This window comes from Nilaparvata lugens, unplaced genomic scaffold, assembly GCF_014356525.2.
Source record: "Nilaparvata lugens isolate BPH unplaced genomic scaffold, ASM1435652v1 scaffold5199, whole genome shotgun sequence".
NCBI lineage: Eukaryota > Metazoa > Arthropoda > Insecta > Hemiptera > Delphacidae > Nilaparvata > Nilaparvata lugens.
Window position 1 is genome coordinate 6,577 of NW_024091083.1, and position 19,391 is coordinate 25,967.

Here is a 19,391-nt window from a genome sequence, read left to right on the forward strand (position 1 = left end):
GCTGGTGCCCGCAAGTGGGACTTAGGAAAGTCCAGAGTGCTGGCCGCCGCAGCGCACTAATCCAGTGCGGATCGAGAAAGGACATCTGGGAAGGTGTGGAAAAACCTTTCCCGCAACTCCGCGGCCGATCCGGACCCCAGGAGGACAGCTGGTGCCCGGCAAGTAGGACTTAGGAAAGTCCAGAGTGCTGGCCGCCGCAGCGCACTAAACCAGTGCGGAACCGAAAGAGGACCTCTGGGAAGGCCAGGGAAGCCTTTACCAGAGCTCCGCAATCAACCCGGACCCCGGAAGACACCCGGTGGCCAAGGACTAAGACTTAGTCCCGACACGAAGCCCTTTCTCACGACTAACACCGCAAGGTTCCTATTCCCTTCATTCCGCGACCAACCCTGTTTGGCAGTGCGAAAGCACGGCCCTCTTTCCTAAAAGAGGGAAACATTTCTCCAAAACACTCAAAACCCTGTTTCAACCCCAACTCGAACGAGGGTGGTTGACGGACGCCCCACCAAGACTCCCGTCCCCTGCCGCGGCCCTCCCAGTCGCCGACTGAGTTTAGCCGGCCCAGAGCGACACTGGGAACTCTGATAGAGAAAGGTGTGGGCAATAATCTACTCAGAGCATCAATGAAAATACTCATCAACGATTGAAACCTCATATGTAAAAAATAAACAGTGCTCTCTGAATATTTAGTGATGTCCTTCATCGTTTTTGCTAGATGATACCTAGTTGCATAGGATTGAAATAATAGAGAATTTTTTCATTTCATTTGCATAGGATTGTATTGATGAATATTATAAATTTTAATTGTTGGCAGATTGATTTACCCCGATGGCTGCCGTCAAAGAAACCACGATTGAGTGATAGAACCGAGTTGATTCAACTCTCCATGAAAGCGTTGAGTACAACTGGGAAAACTCCGGCTGAAGATAAGCTGATGATCCACGAAGTAAGTTATTCCAATTGCTTTTACTCTTATCTGGACCAAGGGCTCTAATACACTCGTAGATCGATTGGGAACAAAATTAAATCGTTCAATATAATGACCGAAGCGAAGCTGAGATCTTAGTTTCGACTCGATCGGCTTTCGTCTGTTGTTTGTTTGTACCGCAGTTACAGTCGCAGTTATTGTCCGATTGGATGAATTTGGTATGCAAGTTCTTTGAAACAAGGCGCAGAAACCTATTTTGTAAATTTAAAAAACCAAACTAGCCTCAATCCAGAAAGGATGTGTCTTTGAAGATACAGCGATTCATTGCCATACTTTTTCGCATTTATTGTTACGAGCACATGGTGGGCGAGTCGGTTAGACCGTGGTCTGTCATTCTGTGGGAACCAGGTTCAATTCTCGTTCCTGCCAGATTTTTTTGCAGATAATACTAATATTGTTTTATCTTTTTCTAAAATATATCAATATAAAATAAATTATTTGATGAGATAGAATAATTAAATTGAATAAATTAAATAATTAATTTAAAACTACGCTGATTGTTAATCGACATTATATGTCCATTTTTAACAGACGGACGTGCAACTGGCCCTAAGTTTATTCTAAGTTTATTATTAAGGGTACTAGTTATTTATAATTATGAACAACAATTAAAGTAGCCCTATTAAGATAATTTTTATAAATTGCAATATTTCTTATCTAGGTATTCAGGAAACACTTGTGTCAATTGATGATTTTGATTTCCCGGAGCATTACGGGGAAGTGATCACGCTGACTCTGGAACAGAGCGAGACACAGTCCATCGCGCCAGACGTGTGGTATGAGTTGTTGGAAGCCCTGTCCTGCTATCGGTTTAGGCCAAACATGACCATGGCTCAAATGAAGGAAGGTCTTTGCAAATTCGCCACTGAACAGAGGATTCTATCGCATAATGAGGTTAGTTTTACTCACGGTATGTAGAAGCAGATTAACCCTACCATGTATTTCTTATTCATTCACCTTTATTATTGATGATTATTCATCAGTATTTTTTAAATTATCAACTTTGAAAATATCTTTCACACTTTCTTGTAATATTTACCTATTTTTCACCCTGACTTTGTATTTGTACAATTTGTAGTTTGGGGAAAATGAAACATTATTTATTACTCTTAAATTTCGTAAAACTTTAAAGTGAAAGAGCACTCACATTTTTTGATGTGGCGACGTCCGTTTCTTGTTGTAATCTGTGGTTGTCATGGGATACTTATTAATCTGGATAGCATGTGGTTGTAGGCTGCAAGTTTGTGTTGGATAGGGTGATTTGAAGTGCAATGGATTGTGGTGTCGGTTGTAGTGGGCTTTCTGTATATTTTGTACACAAACTTGCAGCCTACAACCACATGCTATACAGATTAATAAATATCCCAATGACAACCACAGATTAAAAACTGAAACTGCACACAAAAAATATTGCACAACAAAATGGATATAAACCCTCAAAGATTGACAAACCACTACAAAAAATTAAAAACAACAAGAACAATCCGCAAAACTCTGACAAATACAACACTGATAATCATACAGCATCGTCACCCTCGCATACCACAACAATAAAACTTACAAAATAGCAGCATCATTCAAGAAAATAAAATACAAGGTTGCATACAGAACAAAAAATTCACTGAAAAAACTCTTGTCCCCACACATCACCTCTCAAAATCAATACAATAAACCAGGAATTTAAAAGCTCATTGTAGAGATTGCAGCAAATTCTACATAGATAAAACAGCTAGAAATTTCAATATAAGATTCAAAGAACACACAAGAGCCATTACCCATCCGTCCTCCCATTCCACCTTTGCAGAACACATTATCTCCACTGACCACACACACCCTGACATAGACAACAACCTCGAAATACCACTATTCCCACAAAAACAGAAATTTAAATGTACTAGAACAGTTTGAAATATACAAACACACCAAACAACAGCAAACAATATTCTAAATGACCAAATCAACTTTTCCTCCCACACCCTGTTCGACAAACTCATTTAAATACTCCTCCATTAACCCCCCAAAACTCCCCTCCACCCCCACCAATTTCACCCTCATAACCTTAAACACTTCAGTTCCTGTTTGGCTTGAAAATGTGCGATACCAGCACGAAACGGACGTCGCCACATCAAATAATGTGAGTGCTTTTTCACTTTAAAGTTTTATAAAATTTAATAGTAATAATAATAGTGGAACAAGATGGAACCAACAACACTTTATTTATTGTTTTATATACTTTTTGAATATATTTATTTGCGTTAGTTAATCATCAACAAATTAAGCTCAATTCAAGTGGCAACTGATGAGCATCTATCTATTATTTTATTTTAATATTAATCATGGCAAACTTATCTTCATATAACACTTGAGTTATAACACTTAAGTAACAGTATATATGTAACTGGTAACTCTTAAGTTACCTAAATATATTTTGGTCAAGTTAGCCTACACTATTGCATTTACTGTGTTGAAATAAAAACAAATATTCATCATATTATAATTATAGGCAGTTGTATAGTAAATGATATATTAAAGAACGTATTAGTGTGCTCCAATATTCGTACTTTGTCATACATTTATTGTGAATTATAATATAATGCGTTGTAATTTCACATGCTATGTAAGCTTATGACACAATAAAGAAGTTAAAAATAAAAATCATCCATTCAATGTTTATTTATATATATTTTTTAATCATGCATAATTATAACACTTATTTGAGAAGGCACAACAAGCTTATGCCCCAAACTGTCTCTTTCCAAATTTATACTACAGTCCAACTCAAAATCTAGGTCAAGCTACCATCACTTAACACGTTTAGACGAATTTTATAGGAAATTCCACTAGTTTGATACAATATACAGAGTGGCCCATAAGTCAGTTGACACGCTTTCTGTTGTTAACTTTATATTAATTAACACTATTAAATTTATATAAATTATTTTAATTTTTGATCGAATAACAATGAACACACTAAGTTATCACGAATAACCATCAAACATAACCTCAAACTAAACTGTGGTAAACAAAACTAAACAGCTGTGGTTTGGTTTGTAACAACAGCTGACCTTAAAAATTGCTAGTGTCAACCGACTTATGGCACTACCTCCGTAAACAAAGTCATAGTGCATGACAGAGGGTTGATGGTGACGTCAGCACAGGTAGGGCTCCTACATGTGTTGATTTCAGCTGATCTATATCAGCTAGTGTAGGAGCCCTACCTGTGCTGACGTCACCAGAATGCACTATGGCTTTGTTTACGGAGATAGTGCTGTATGGGCCACTCTGTATAATCCTGTCATGTTCTCTGTAATAATTCTTATCGGTTATCAAATATTGCTGCAAATTTACTTTACGTTTCCTTTTTTAATGATAGATTCGAGAAACTGTTCTGCTACTTGGGAACCATTTCATGAAGGAGCGCCTGCAGTATGGATTGTACGGCCTCTACCCCAAGTACAGAGACTACATAGATCCGTTCTGCACATTTCTCGGTTTGGTTGGCCACGGTCTGATTGCTAGTCGACTGTTGGCTGATCGAGGATCGCTTGGCGATAAATGTGAGTTCAGTCAATTCAACTATTTATTTGGTATATAAATCAAAATTCGGGGAAAGAACAGTTTTAGACTGTCTTTTGGTTCTCCCCCCCCCCCAATTATTTTAATTGTTGACCGAGCGAAGTGAGGTCTAAGATTCAAGTCGACGGTTTAGCATTTCTCTTAATATTTAAATGTTTTATATTTGCGCATTTACGGCGAACGCGGTAATAGATTTTCATGAAATTTAACAGGTATGTTCCTTTTCAAATTGCGCGTCGACGTATATACAAGGTTTTGGAAATTTTGCATTTCAAGGATAATATAAAAGGAAAAAGGAGCCTCCTTCACACGCCAATATTAAAAATAGTAATCATCAATAGTAAAAATCAAACTATAGAATTATTCATCATAATCAGCTGTCTAGTGGACTGTAATACTACCCTTTCAAAAACATCGAACATCTTGAAAATGTATCTTTCCATCAACGTTAGTAGACAGTTGACTATAATACTACTACCCGTTCAAAAACATCGAACATCTTGAAAATGTATCTTTCCATCAACGTTGTAGACAGTTGCAGCCAGACCTGATAACAGCGCTCACACTCACATTCCGGGACGACACGTCACGGTACGATAGGACAGAAAGCTCTATGTTTATTTAGGATTTTTCTACACATTTAAATTGATAATTATTTATGATTTTGAGAAACATAACAACAAGTCAATGTAATTAACGAGCGCGAGGTCTACTGTTCACAGAACTACTAGTAATTGTGTACCTAGAATCAATAAATGAATTATGAAGATTGAGCATGTTGCTAAGGCTGGCAATTAGTGATGAGCGATAAACATGTACAGTCGTAAACCTGAACGAAGTTTTTGTGTCTTCAACGGGGTCGCCTCCAACCTGTCTCCCCGACAACTAAGCTCCTCGCAATTTTCACACAGTCAATCCCCATGGCAAAAAATACCATTGCCGTCAACTAGTTCTCCCCCACAGCTGATGCCTACTAGAACGAAGGAGCTTGATAGTCGGCGACAACTAAGTTCCTCACACGATTACGACAACTAAGCTCCCAGCCAGCTGATCCCTTGCTGGATATGAGGGGTCTGGTTGTCGTGATCGTACCTGACAACCAAGTTTCTCGCACGCTAACGACTTTAAGCTCCCCGAAGCCGATCCCCTATTGGGCATTAAAATTAGCTTGAAGCGGGTGAGGAAGTAGTACAATCACAGACACAGTTTCACACATTCTATGAATTTGATTATTAGAAGAAAAGCTTGTTAATGTTGTCACTTCTATCACTGCAAACATTAAATGGAATAAACTATTTATCTTTCCGATCCATCTAACTTAGAAATGTTATCTATAAATGTCTATCTTGTGAAGTGTAGCTCTTGGATAAGAACATCTTTATGAGTTTGAACTATTGTTTTTGAAAAATTTGTTACAACTCATCAAAAGTAATGAATGATTGGGAAAACAGGCGTGATTTGAGGACTGTTCCAAAATCCATGAGTAGTGCATGTAATAAATGTCAGTTCACTCGCGAAAACTCGGCACTCAAACGTGAGCATGCGAGGAGCTCAATTGTCGGGTCCGGTGACGTCAACCAAGCTCTCGCACGATCACTACAACCAGGTTGTAGACGACAAGGCGTAGACGACAACTAGTCTCCCTGTCAGCCAAGTTCCTCTCTCAGGAGCTCGGTTGTCGCCGTCAACTAATCCCCTCAGAAGTGTTTTAAAAGGAGCTCAGCTTAAGAGGAGCTTGGCTGTCGGGGAGCTTGGTTGGCGCGTTCCCCTTCAACAAAGGACTGCAGGAAAAAACCCCTATACAAATTGAGGTTAGTTTTTGTGTTCAAGATTCTGCTCTGTTTATTCCTTCGCTGCTCTATTTGAGGTCAACTTATTATTGTATCATAATTATTAATTTTCCAGTGGTTTATTTGTGGTGTTTTCAGTGTCGTTATTGGAGTTACTACTCGTTCAAAAACATCGACTTTTGGAAATGTATCTTTCCATTAACAACAGATGCTTTTTATCGTCTTGAAAGCAACGTGTTGCATCTGAAAAGATACACAAGGAGCTTTAATGTATCTTTTATAAGCAACAGATTCTCTTTTCTATCTTCTCAAAAGCAACGTGTTGCATCCGAAAATATACACAAGGAGCTTTAATTTATCATTCCATAAGCACAGGTTCTGTTTTGTATCTTCTCGAAAGCAATATGTTGCATCCGAAAAGATACACAGTAGCTTCAATGTATCTTTCCATAAGCAACAGATGCTTTTTGTTATTCTCAAAAGCAACGTGTTGCATCCGAAAAGATACCAAGGATCTTCATTGTATCTTTCCATAAGCAACAGTCTCTTGTGTATCTTCTCAGAGAATCTTAGAATATTGAGTAAAAATCAGACTATAGAACTATTCATCATAAATCAGCTGTAAGAGTGGTTATAAATTGCATGCAATGACGCATGAAATTCAATATCTCAATGTACATAGTGAAAAAACAGTTGTTGTGTGGACTATTAATTGCATGCAGTGAGGCATGTAATTGATAACTTGAAGTAGCATAGTATTTTTCTCGACTTTCTCTGCTTTCAAACTCGGTGAGCTTTGATGATACTGTAGTAGCATAGTTGTTTACAACAAATTATTAGCATTCTAATGATAATAATTTAATAATATTAATATTTGAAACAGCCATTAGTTGTTTACACACCGATATCTCGCCGACAATTCAGGACAGGGCATATATTCACTCCGATGGAAGCTGTAGTTTTTATTGCGCGAGGCCTACTGTTCACAGAACTACTAGCTTACCTAGGTAGTGTTCAAAGTCACAGAGGCAACACTATGCGACGCATACTGTAGTACATTTATTGATGTTCTATGAATCTGTAATTGTTTTGCGAAACAATGAATTTGTGTGCACTTATATATTATTACATATATTATAGACATTCATTGTGATCACACCCTTAGATGCAATTATCAATTAAATTCATCGAATGTAACTGGATTTTGTTGCAGTGAGCGAACAGTTGTGGCCGCTTCTCGAGAGTCTATTCTCGCCGTGGTTAAACCCGTACTTCACCCGCAACCTGTCCGAGCCAACGGCTGCTTGGATCCAGCAACTGACCGACGACCGATCCGTTTTGCCGCCCTGGATCGTCACCGATGTGGCGCACGCCAACAAAATGGCCGCCATGTTCACCGAGTGCATACGATTCATGCTCGACACCTTACCAGGTCACTAATTTATTTACAAATACAAGAAATATTTTACAAATAAAAATAATCATTAAATTACAATAGTTTTGGCGTGACTGGAAAAAGAAGCCTTGATCTCCAACCACGAGCTGTAAAAATACATTAATTAATATATTATCATCAAAGTGAGGCATCATAGTTTCCTTTTTTGAAATGCATCTTTTCCTATAACTTGAGCTCCTTGTGTGCTATATTTATTTATTTATTCGTGGACAGAATACTACGTTGATATTGTCATTTTTGGCAATATAGATGATTTGATATAAAATGGAAAAATAATTTGACTATTTTTGTTAAGAATGTTTAGCAATAAATTGACAAATTTCTTATCAATTTGAACCAGTTATTCTTATCAAAGAATACATAATAAAGCACCTCTAATCAATTCTGTGATCCATATTCCACTGCGTTATTGATCAGAAAGTTCTTCAAACTATCTATCTTTATTGTCAAGGAAATAAAAATGTTACAAACAATGTCATTTTCTACAATAGCTTATACAAAGACCGACAATACAATTAGTAACAGTAAAATAATACAATATAATAATAGCAGACTTAGACGCCAAACAATAAACAATATATCACAGTTAGCTTTGGTCAGACAAAAAACTCTCTTACATAATACAGGCACCTTTCCAGTAGCAAATCCCTCAAGTGAGTTTTGAATTGTGGAACGTTCATCGTTCGAACGTCCACTTCATTTCATTGAATAGCTTTACCGATATGTATTTCCAATTTTTTGAGAGAATTTATATTGATTGCTTCAATTCTAACATTAGACTTCTTCTTGTGGGGTAACTAGGGATATCACCATTTATAAAATTGCTCAGGTGCTTTTAACATGATGAAACACTCATAAAATGAAGGCAGAGTCAATAACCTAATCTACCTTCTTACTTCCTAGTTGCATCTCTACTGTACCCATAAAGGTGCGTACAGATTTACGCGCCGCGAACATGAGCAATTCACTTTTAATCAGCTGATGCCAAGCTTTTATATATATATCTTATACCGTTTCTGTAAAATACAGATATAGTCAGCTGATGTAAAAGTGATGTAACAAACTCAGACATTGGATAAGTAAATTCCGTAATATCAGCCAAGTTGATAATAAAAAAATCTCAAGACTCATATATTTTGCCTACATTCAATCATTTCTGCAATATGGAATTAAAGTTTGGGGTGGAACATACTCAAACCACTTGGAGAAACTTTTTGTAATTCAAAAACACCTTATAAGAGCTATATTGGGAAAACCCAGACTCTATCCAAGTGAGTTTCTGTTTAGTGAGCTAGATGTTTTAACTGTCAGGCAGCTTTACATAAAAAATTTAATCATCTACATAAATAAAAATAGGAATCTTTCAACCTGCGTTTCACCGTATAACCTCCGTCCCTTACCTATTACTATTCAATTACAGATACTATTTTATCAATTTGTAGAAAACCATTTGTATATCAGGTATCAAAGCTCATAATGTTATTCCTAACCATTTTATCACTAGTAAATTGAATAGAAAACTGCTAATTGAAATTCATACATGGACAATCTCGAACAATGTAATTTTGGCAATGTAATAATTCCTCATAGCTTAGTATAAAGACTTCTCATGTTTTTTATGTAATTTTCAACTATTCTTTACTTTCCCCTATGCCTTCACTCCGCTCTTTCTCTTTCCTTCCTCACTCACTTTTTCTTTCCCTATTTCTTGATAATATCCCATTATTATTTTCATGTACTGTTAAGCATTGAACACTCGGCCTCTGCGCTCAGGTTCCTCGAACCTTGCAGGGATTCCGTTTTTAATATAGTTATGTATAATCCTATTAATGGTATTTCTTTTTTCATTTTATATTGTATTCACTTTTTTCATTTACAACCATTTTTGTCATTGTAATTATGTTTTTGGGACAAATAAAGATTTGATTTGATTGATTGATTTGAATTGCTCATGTTCGCGGCGCGTATATCTGTACGCACCTTAAGGGTTTGGACACATTAAAACCGTATTATAAAGTGAAGCAATTGAATTGAAATAGAACTTTGTCTATATTTTTATACAGAGTGCGGCTTCATAAATTCATTTTTTGAAATGCACCCTATGCTGTTAGTTGATGACATAGCGGATTGCTATTAGTTATTTTCAAAAGGCGTGGTTTTAAATTTTTTTCTTGCATAGTTCAGTCGCCATCATGCGTTGGAACCGTGAGATGCGTGCGTTCACTGTTGATCCCTACTTTCTAGTAGCTGTTCAGGAACCCCACTATGCAGTCACAGTCAGGCGCCGTCCGGCACCGACCGTCACCGTTGCGTACCGGCAACATTGCTATGCCTGTGCTCCAGACCAAAAATCAATTGTTACGTTAGCTACTACGTTTAGAAAAACAGTTATAGTCAGCTCCACGTTATAATGGCAGCTTGATTAGCAATGGTATTGCTATCCTTGTCTACCATTCTACAAAGCGGATAGCTCTATACCTTACTCGCTTTGCTCTGTTGCCAGATCGTCTTTTAACAATGTAGAATTACTAATTAATTAACAAAATATATCATCTTAATATGAATGGAAAATATAATGATTATTTTAAACGAGAATGAACATTTAATATTACATCAATAAACCTGTATCTGCTACCATCTATAGAAGGCAAGACAGAGGCAAGACGTTGTTCTGCTATCTTTTGTCACTGCCATTATAACGTGGACCTCACTACAGTACAATAAAATGAAAATCCGAAGTTCCACGGCCCAATAGATCACGAGAAAACTTCCGAGACAGTAAGAGCTTCAATTTTGCAATCTCCGAGACGCACGCAAAACTGCGTCAGCCCTTGGACTTTCTGATCGTTCTGTGAGAAGGATTCTTCACGAAGACCTTCATCTCCATCCATACAAAATTATATAATTACAAAATGGCTGTCTTAAAGGTTGTCTTAATTCTTCCCAGAATGTCTTATCTCAATAAATTAGAGGCGATTTGCAATGGCCGGCTCGATCTCCTGATTTGCCCCCGTGCAATGAAGGTATCAAATATTAAAAAAATGAATTAGGCATTATTTTATTAAATGACAATCCAAATTAATGCTGTAATTCACCCCGAAGACTTCTGCTACTGCAAATATTGACAAGAGGGTAAACAGCTAGAGGAAATTCGATGAGCGCTACTATTCAAAATATTTGTCAACCCGGGATTTGTCATTTCCCGAGCTGACAAATAATTTTAGGAATAGTAGCGCTCATCGAATTCCCCTCTAGCTGTTTACCCTGTTGTCAATATTTGCAGTAACAGAAGTCTTCGGGGTGAATTACAGCATTTAATTTGGATTTTCATTAATAATAATAATTAATTCATTAGCATTTGAATAATTGCAATGTCTCAGTAATTTCCATCAATAAATTAGGTATTGTATGTAAAGTACTTTTTTGGTTCTAATTAGATAAGTAAAACATTTATTTTTTCAAGTTTTCACTTATTGAAATTCCACCTAAATGGTAAATACTAAAATACAAAAATCCCATTTAATTCATCAATTTATTTTATATCCTCTATTTTGATACTCAAGAAATACTCCAATGATCTCTTCTATTCTTTCGATAATCTTCAAATAATTTGTAATTGTACTTTTCAGGCTGCACAAATATTTTGAGCTTTGTTTGGCAATTTTATGTGATAAAATATGCTCATGCGTCAGTCAAGGAACACATTCTGAACTTGATGCACAGTCGACTGCTCACACTGCCTTGGAACCGGTTCATGCCTTCCTTTCAGGATATCGATCTTATGCTAAGAGTAAGCAATTATATTATTAATATTATTATCATTTAGTTCTTTCCACTTGCAAAAATATTTAGTATAATCAAAGCAGGTTATGTTGGGTAACTAAGTATAGACAGATTACTATAGCTACAAATTATTGTCAACCAAGTCAATGGTAATCCAGGAGTGAAAGCTTTTTTGAATAATCTCATGGATTTGTATAACGTACACAAATTTTATGCATACTATTGCAGCTTTAATATAATAGAGATTATTGACCAAGATCTATTTTTTTAATTAGTTGACGTTGTCTTTACATGTCGTTGTTAATGACAATAAAAAATCTTTGATTTTGTAAGGGGGGAAAACTATTATAACAAAAGAGAACAGAGTAACTAGAACTTTAATCAATGAATCTTTAACATATATATACATTTAATAAAACAAGATTAATTTTATTAAAAAAACATTATTGATATGAATTAATGGGGAAAACACTCGCTTGCTGCTAATGGTGATTCAATCTTTGTGGTTATGAAAATTTAGAACAATGATCTTATTCAGTAGTCACCTACCTTTTTGAATATGGCTTCCCCCTTTGGCATCCACTGGTTTAATCGCGACTTTACAGTTAGTATTTTCAAAGAACAAAAATTAACTAACCAATGAATAGGCTCAGAACCCGTCTCCCTTAACAATACAATTATTTTTAAACTGCCCGATCTGTGACAGAATAACTGTATTATAAAACGAAACGAAATCTAGCCTTTTTCACTGGATCAGCCGGACTTAACTCACAGTCCTAACGAACGAGCTCTCTCCAAAAGTTAAATTTTGGGTATTAATATAAACTCGATAAATGCCAAACATGAAAGCCATTTCAAGTACATATTTTTATCTGTCGCACAAGCGGCACGTTTGTTATTAGAAACAAAAGAGAAGCTACGTTAATTTTGACAACAAATGAAATAAACAATCTTTCTGTCGATGACAAAGATTGTTCCAAGACAAAAACACTGTTCATTGAACTTTTTTAATTTGAAACTCTTAAAATCCTGAACAATATGAGATAAATATATGATTCATATATAATTATGTCCCATATGACCAGGTGACAATTTGATTTAGAATATATATATATCGATAGACTAGAAAAATCGAATAGGCTTTATGAATTCCTCGTTTTTTTCAGGTTGTAGATCAATTCTTGCCCGATTGTCACACATTTTTGGGAGCGATTTTCATCGAAGTACATTGGTACAACCTAGTCCAGCATATCACCGCCAACTGCTCGCCTCAGGCCGCTTCGAAAGCGCACAGTGCTCTTCTGCATCTTCTAGTCAAACTTTCTAACGAACCTAACATCAGACAGGTACGCCAAGTCAATATCAATATTATTCGGATTCAATTTTATGCTTGGACTGTGTCATCACCAAAGACCTTAAAGAGATATAGACCCACAATGCCTATGCCTTCCCAATGAAGTAATGTTTCTGTAAACGATCCTAGAAAGACCCTATAGTCTATTGAAACAATGCTTTAATAAATTTGGTTTCAACAGTCGTTGAAATTACAACGTTGAAAAACCAATGAGAACAACGTTGACAATCCTGTCTTGTCTGTTTATAGACGGTAGCTGATACAGGTTTATTTATGTCTCTTACTCGAAATTGAAGGCCGCCATTGGGGTATTTTAAAACGAGATATTATATCTATATATTTGTAATATTATAGATTACAAAGGCATTGGTATGTAATAATCTTATAGGTTGCCCCCTCAATGGCCGATTTCAATTCCAAGTACGACACTAGCGCTGCATGTGAGTCTATGCATCTTAAGTCTCTGGTCATCACCTATAAATTTGAAGAATAATAGCACAAGGACTACCTTTTATTTCATCTACCAATGTTATTACATCAGTTTCATTGTATCGTAAGTCAATAAAATACAGAACATAAATACATGAAAATCGATACATTTTTATCTCCAAACCTTATCTCGACGCTCGTAGTTTAAAACGTAAATACGTGAAAAGTCAATACATTTTTTTCTATTCTCTCTAAACCCCATCTCGACGCTCATAGTACTCTCTGAACTCTTCACTTGAGTACGCGCATATGGAACAGCAGCTCCTTCTTTAATTGCTCTCTGAATTTTGTACCAGTCATTCTTTTATATGAGCTGGAAATAAATTATACAACCGAATACCAGAACTCCTAACACCTCGCTATACATGGTTGTCTGGTGTGTGTCGCTCTTAGGTTGTTCCTATATCTTGTTGGGTATTGAGGAATGTTCCGCCTGTATTAAATTCATGTAGATTTTTCTTAATGAAGCAGATTGTTTCGAAAATATATAGGCTTGGGAATGGGAGAAGTTGATGTTTTTTGAAAAGGGGGCGACAACTTGTTCGAATTGATTCTCCCATCATCACTCTCAATGCCCACTTCTGCATTCTGAACAACTCAACTACGCAACTTGAATTTCCCCCCAAAAAAATTCCGTAGGTCAGGTGTGAGTGGAATTGTGCGAAATAAACACTTCTAAGAGCCTTGGAGTCCAATACATTCTTATAGAGTTGATTGGGCTGTACAGGTTTTTGTGAGTATAGGATTACTATCTAAGGCTGGCCAATAACGGTAGAACGTGCATGTCATGAATGTGTATCATGCACCTATTTCAAATCAAATCAAATTTTATTCACCAATTAACAACAGTTTTACATGAAAATGAATAAATAATTTGTAGTTAATAATTTCAATTTTCATTTTATTCATGTAATGCATTCTAAAATAATACAATATTGACACAAGTCAAATTTACATTGGTAAATACATTGGTCACATTTACATTGGTAATTTACATGGTCACATTTACATTGGTACATTACGACATTGTGTTTAAAATATGAAGATATTAAAATGACAAGAAATAGCTTCTTAATCCGATGACAAGAATCACATCAATTCAAAAAGTTCTTTTTTCCTATTTGATGTGTTTGCAGTCAGGCAAAGTGCTGCCTCTGCTGTTGGAGAGCCAGCAGTTCCAGTGGCACCTGATTGATGCGACCAGTTACGAGCTGGTGGCCAACTGGTTTGTCATGAGCTATGACCCACGTGTCATCCTCCAGCTCACCGATGAGGAGTGGACGGAACGAATCGATATGGCTGTGCTCGAGTAAGTCAACTATTGATCAATCATTTCTTGATACAATTCCAAATCGTTCACAGTAGTTGTGATTGTGAATTAATCAATAGATAGATAGATATATGGATATATAGATGGATACATAGCCTGATAGATAATTTAGTAGCCACTGACCTCCTCTCAAAGGGGTGTATGGACTTGTCAATCACTTGAATTATTTAACTCAAATTGTGCATTTATAAAACAGACTGTTACATATATACTCTCAAAGGTCTAAATTTAAACCTTTAAATAAGACAATTATAAGATTATATTATAGAAAATCTTATAATTAAGATTAAATAAAAATTAGAATTTACAATCAATTATAATAAGATTGTATTGTCAATCTTATTATAAGATTGACAATATAGTATTATTTGACTATATAACAATTACACAATATATATGTAACAATCTGTTACATATATTATTGTGTAATGTTATATAGTCAAATAATACTGTAATTGTCAACAGATCTTATGTAACAGATTGCTACATATATACTCTCAAAGGTCTACGAAAATCACCGTGAACTAAAGCAACTGAAAAACTCCTGAATCGAATAAAAACACTGTCCGTCCAGTTCTGTCTTCAACTGACTCTCGTTTTTCAAGCGTTTGACACGTTAAATTTTCAATTTTCAATTTCAATTTCAATTTATTAAAAACACACAAAACAAAATTACAAAGAATACGAAACAAATAAAACACAATAAAATGTTACAAAATATAAAAAACCATGGGCTTTGTGTTTGGGTGTGTTGGAGAAGAGAAAAAAAGAGAGGAAGATACCTAGCCAACTATGGTTTCCCATGTAATAGGCAGGCAAAGAAGAGAAGAGAAGTAATGAGGAAAAAAGGGAAGGGAGAAATGGGGGGAAGGAAGAAAAACAGAGGAATAGGTACTCAAAATAAAGGTAAGCGAGTCCACTGAAAAATGAAAAACGAATGAAAAACAATGTTGGAGCAGAAATCTCGAGTCATATATCTAAATGGAAGAAGAAATACTGTATGTCCAGTTTTTTATATCCAGTTTAATTTTTCCGCTGATCTTATTGTCCATGAGAAAGTGATTTGGAATGAGGTTTATTATTTTAGTACCTATGTAAATTAACTGGCTCTTATACATTCAATATTAGTGTTATAGGTTACATATTTGTTAGCATTGGCCCTTAGATATAATAATTAAGATGTGTTGGCAATGCATTAAATTATTTATTCATCGTACAAAATACTACAATCATAATATAATTATGACATTTGAGGAAAATAGGCTGAGCCTGTACTATTTCTAAAAATGTTGACAAAAAGTTAATGTTGTCCAAAGGTTGAGGTTATGATATCACACACTGCTTCGTCACTTGATTTTGATCCAGGATAATGATTTGAAGATTTTGAAGGTGACAATTACTTTTAATGAATCACAGAATGTATCAAAAAGTTGAAGGTTGAATAGATGAATACCTACGCTGGTTACCCCTTTCGCATATGAAGCTGTACGATGTGTTTCATCCCTGAGTCTGTCTCATGTCTGTGTCTTGTCTCATAGGAATGTATCATAAAACCCTTAGCTGGCCGCTATGGCTTCGTATAAAATGAGCGCTGCTATCCAGAGATTGTCAGTTTGGTGTAATGGTAAGCATTCCTGACCGGCAATTGGGAGGTACTGGGTTAGATTCCCGGGCTGACAAATAATTTTTGAATAGTAGCGCTCATCGAGTTTCCATCTAGCTGTTTACCCTGTTGTCAATATTTGCACTAGAAGAAGTCTTCGGGGTGAACTACAGCATTTAATTTGGATTTTCGTTTAATAATAATAATAATAATAATTTATTCATCATTAGTATAAAAACAGTTCTTATTAGAAAATCCTTAATTTTAAGTATATATCCACTCACTAGTAAGCCTCTTATATTTAACGGTAACTGATTATAAAACCTAATTGCACAAGTCCTAAAACTAGTATGACTAGATTTGTACCGACAATATTCATTTCCAAGGCTCAACCTATTTCTTGTGTTGTGCGAATGAACATCAAAATGACTAGAGAATGGGAGCAAGTTAGTCTTTACAAATAATAAACATTACAAATGTTTCACACGTGTTAACGTGTGGCGTCGCGGCCAAAACCTTGATACAAATTAGATGGATGGTCAACTTTTATTTTATAGTGGGGAATGGTTATATTAGTGCTATTGCCAATTCAATCTTTTATCTATAAATATATAAAAGCGAAATGGCACTGACTGACTGACTGACTGACTCACTCGCAGAACTAAAAATCTACCGGACCAAAAACGTTCAAATTGGTAGGTGTGTTCAGTTGGCCCTTTAGAGGCGCACTAAGAACGGATTTGAAAAAAATTCCAAAGATACGCCCAAAATCTGCGTATTTCCAGCGTTTTCTCAGCTTTATCGAGAACAAATGAACAGAAAATGTACAAATTTAGTACAGAAGCTCAGCTAGGGTGTAATAATGTTGTGCTAGAAGGAATTTGCAATAACGTCAAAGATACGCCCAAAATTAGCGGTTTTTTGCGTTTTCTCAGTTATTCATCAAGAAAATTTTCAAATTTGGTACAGAGGTTTAGCTAGGGTCTAAAAATTTTGTGATGAGGTGTCTTCATCAAAAATACTCCCAAAATCAGCGTTTTTCTCAGCTTTTCTGCGTTTTCTCAGTACTTTGACTTTCTGATGGAATGAAGCATGCTCAAATGAAAAATGCAGGCGATCGAAGCGTGCCCGCTAATCTCACTTTTGGACGATCAGTCGGGGGTCCAGGCTAGACGGATATGGCGAGCGAAGCGAGCCTGACGGCTAGTTGCTTATATGGATAATAATTTTGATGCTTTATTGATATATAGTGCTATTATTAAATGCAATCTTCATTGAGTATTTGGACGAGTTAAGGTTAGCTCCTACTGATGACTAGAGGTTTCAGCCGTTAACCATTGTGGGTTTGTATATTCGACAAATACTTTCGATTACTCTCATCAATCACCTTCAAATTTCCAACTTAAAATGAGTTATAATGTAAATCAAAGCACGTTTTCATAAGAGGAGCCTCAATCCAGGTGTACAGTAATCATTGTTATGTATTTTGAATTTTTTGAATATGAATAATCCCAATTTCAAATTACAGGTTACTTCAAGTAGCAGCCGGCCATGTTGGAAATGTCCCGCAATACCATCCGTCAACTCCAAAGAAACGTCTGATATTTGTGAGGGCCTCAGTCAAGTTACTGCTCTCGTGCCTCAGTCGATACAAGCACCTCATCATATCCAGAATAAGCGAGGTGAAAGCAACTGTGCGTCGAATGGTCGATAAGATTGAAACCTGTTTCATTTCAAGTGAGTACTTTCCCAATCGTCAAATAGAAAATTAATAAATACATAAATGAAGCTACTTGGCTGGCTCAGGTCTGGTGTCAGAGTTTTCAGATCGCTCCTGGTTGACCAAGCGAAGTGAGGTCTAAGATTGAAGTCGACGGTTTGGCATTTCTCTTGTTTAAATGTTTAAATGTTTTTAAATGTTTATGTGTCGCGCATTTACGGCGAAACGCGGTAAAAATTTTTCATGAAATTTGACAGGTATCTTCCTTTTAAATTGCGCGTCGACGTATATACAAGGTTTTTGGAAATTTTGCATTTCAAGGATAAATAAAAGGAAAAAGGAGCCTCCTCCATACGCCTATATTAGTGTGAAAATCAACTATAGAATTATTCATCATAAATCAGCTGTCTAGTGGGGACTATAACACTACCCGTTCATAAACATCGAACATCTTGAAAAAGTATCTTTCCATCAACGTTAGTAGACAGTTGACTATAATTAATACCACCCGTTCAAAAACATCGAACATCTTTAAAATGTATCTTTCCATCAACGTTGTAGACAGTCAACGTTAGTAGACTACTAACTTTGGTAAACAGTTGCAGCCAGACCTGATAACAGCGCTCACACTCGCATTCGCGGACGACACGTTACGGTACGATAGGACAGAAAGCTCTAGTTTATTTTGATTTTTTCTAGACATTTTAAATGATAATATTAATTAATTTTTGAGAAAACATAACAACAGGTCAATGTAACTTACTGAGCGCGAGGTCTATTGTTCACAGAAAACTAGTTAACTTAGAAAGTAGTATTTTTGTTTTGACCAATTATAGTGATTGATAATTTTGTATGATAGTATTCATTTTGTTTTTGTTAAATCTAGTTGGATAGTTATCTACAAAATTTTTATATAATGCAAAATGTCATTTTAATGTCAGAATAAAAGTATACTATTGATTTGGTAACTTGGAGTGGATCAAAAATGAATTCAAATGGTCAAAAAGGCTCAAGGATCAAAAAATGAATTAAAATGGTCAAAAAGTCTTATAATGTTGTTGATCTCATAACTTCTACTTCATAACTGCTTTCTACAATCCATTTCAATTGTTTCAATTTAATTTAACTATTTCATTAGGATTTAAAAATGAGTGAATGATTTTTCCATGATGTAGATGAGGAAATATCAGATTCAAAAGTGAACAATTACACAGTAAATTGTGAAGATGGTACTATTCTATTGTATTACCATAGAGAAACAATAGAGTAGAATATATCTCATGGTATAGGCGTTTATGTCGC

At 35.8% G+C, this 19,391-nt stretch overlaps 1 protein-coding gene across 1 annotated transcript; it reads left to right on the forward strand.

Moving 5' to 3' along the window:
* Positions 1–812: 812 nt before the first annotated feature.
* LOC120355909 (ectopic P granules protein 5 homolog) lies at positions 813–18,106 on the forward strand (the record flags this gene model as incomplete). The annotated part of the gene is made up of 8 exons (XM_039444657.1): positions 813–946; positions 1,650–1,882; positions 4,362–4,545; positions 7,568–7,786; positions 11,440–11,600; positions 12,760–12,939; positions 14,573–14,745; positions 17,898–18,106. Coding segments are annotated over exons 2-8 (1,198 nt in total), but the record flags the coding sequence as incomplete, so codon positions are not given.
* Between the last annotated feature and the right edge of the window lie 1,285 nt (positions 18,107–19,391).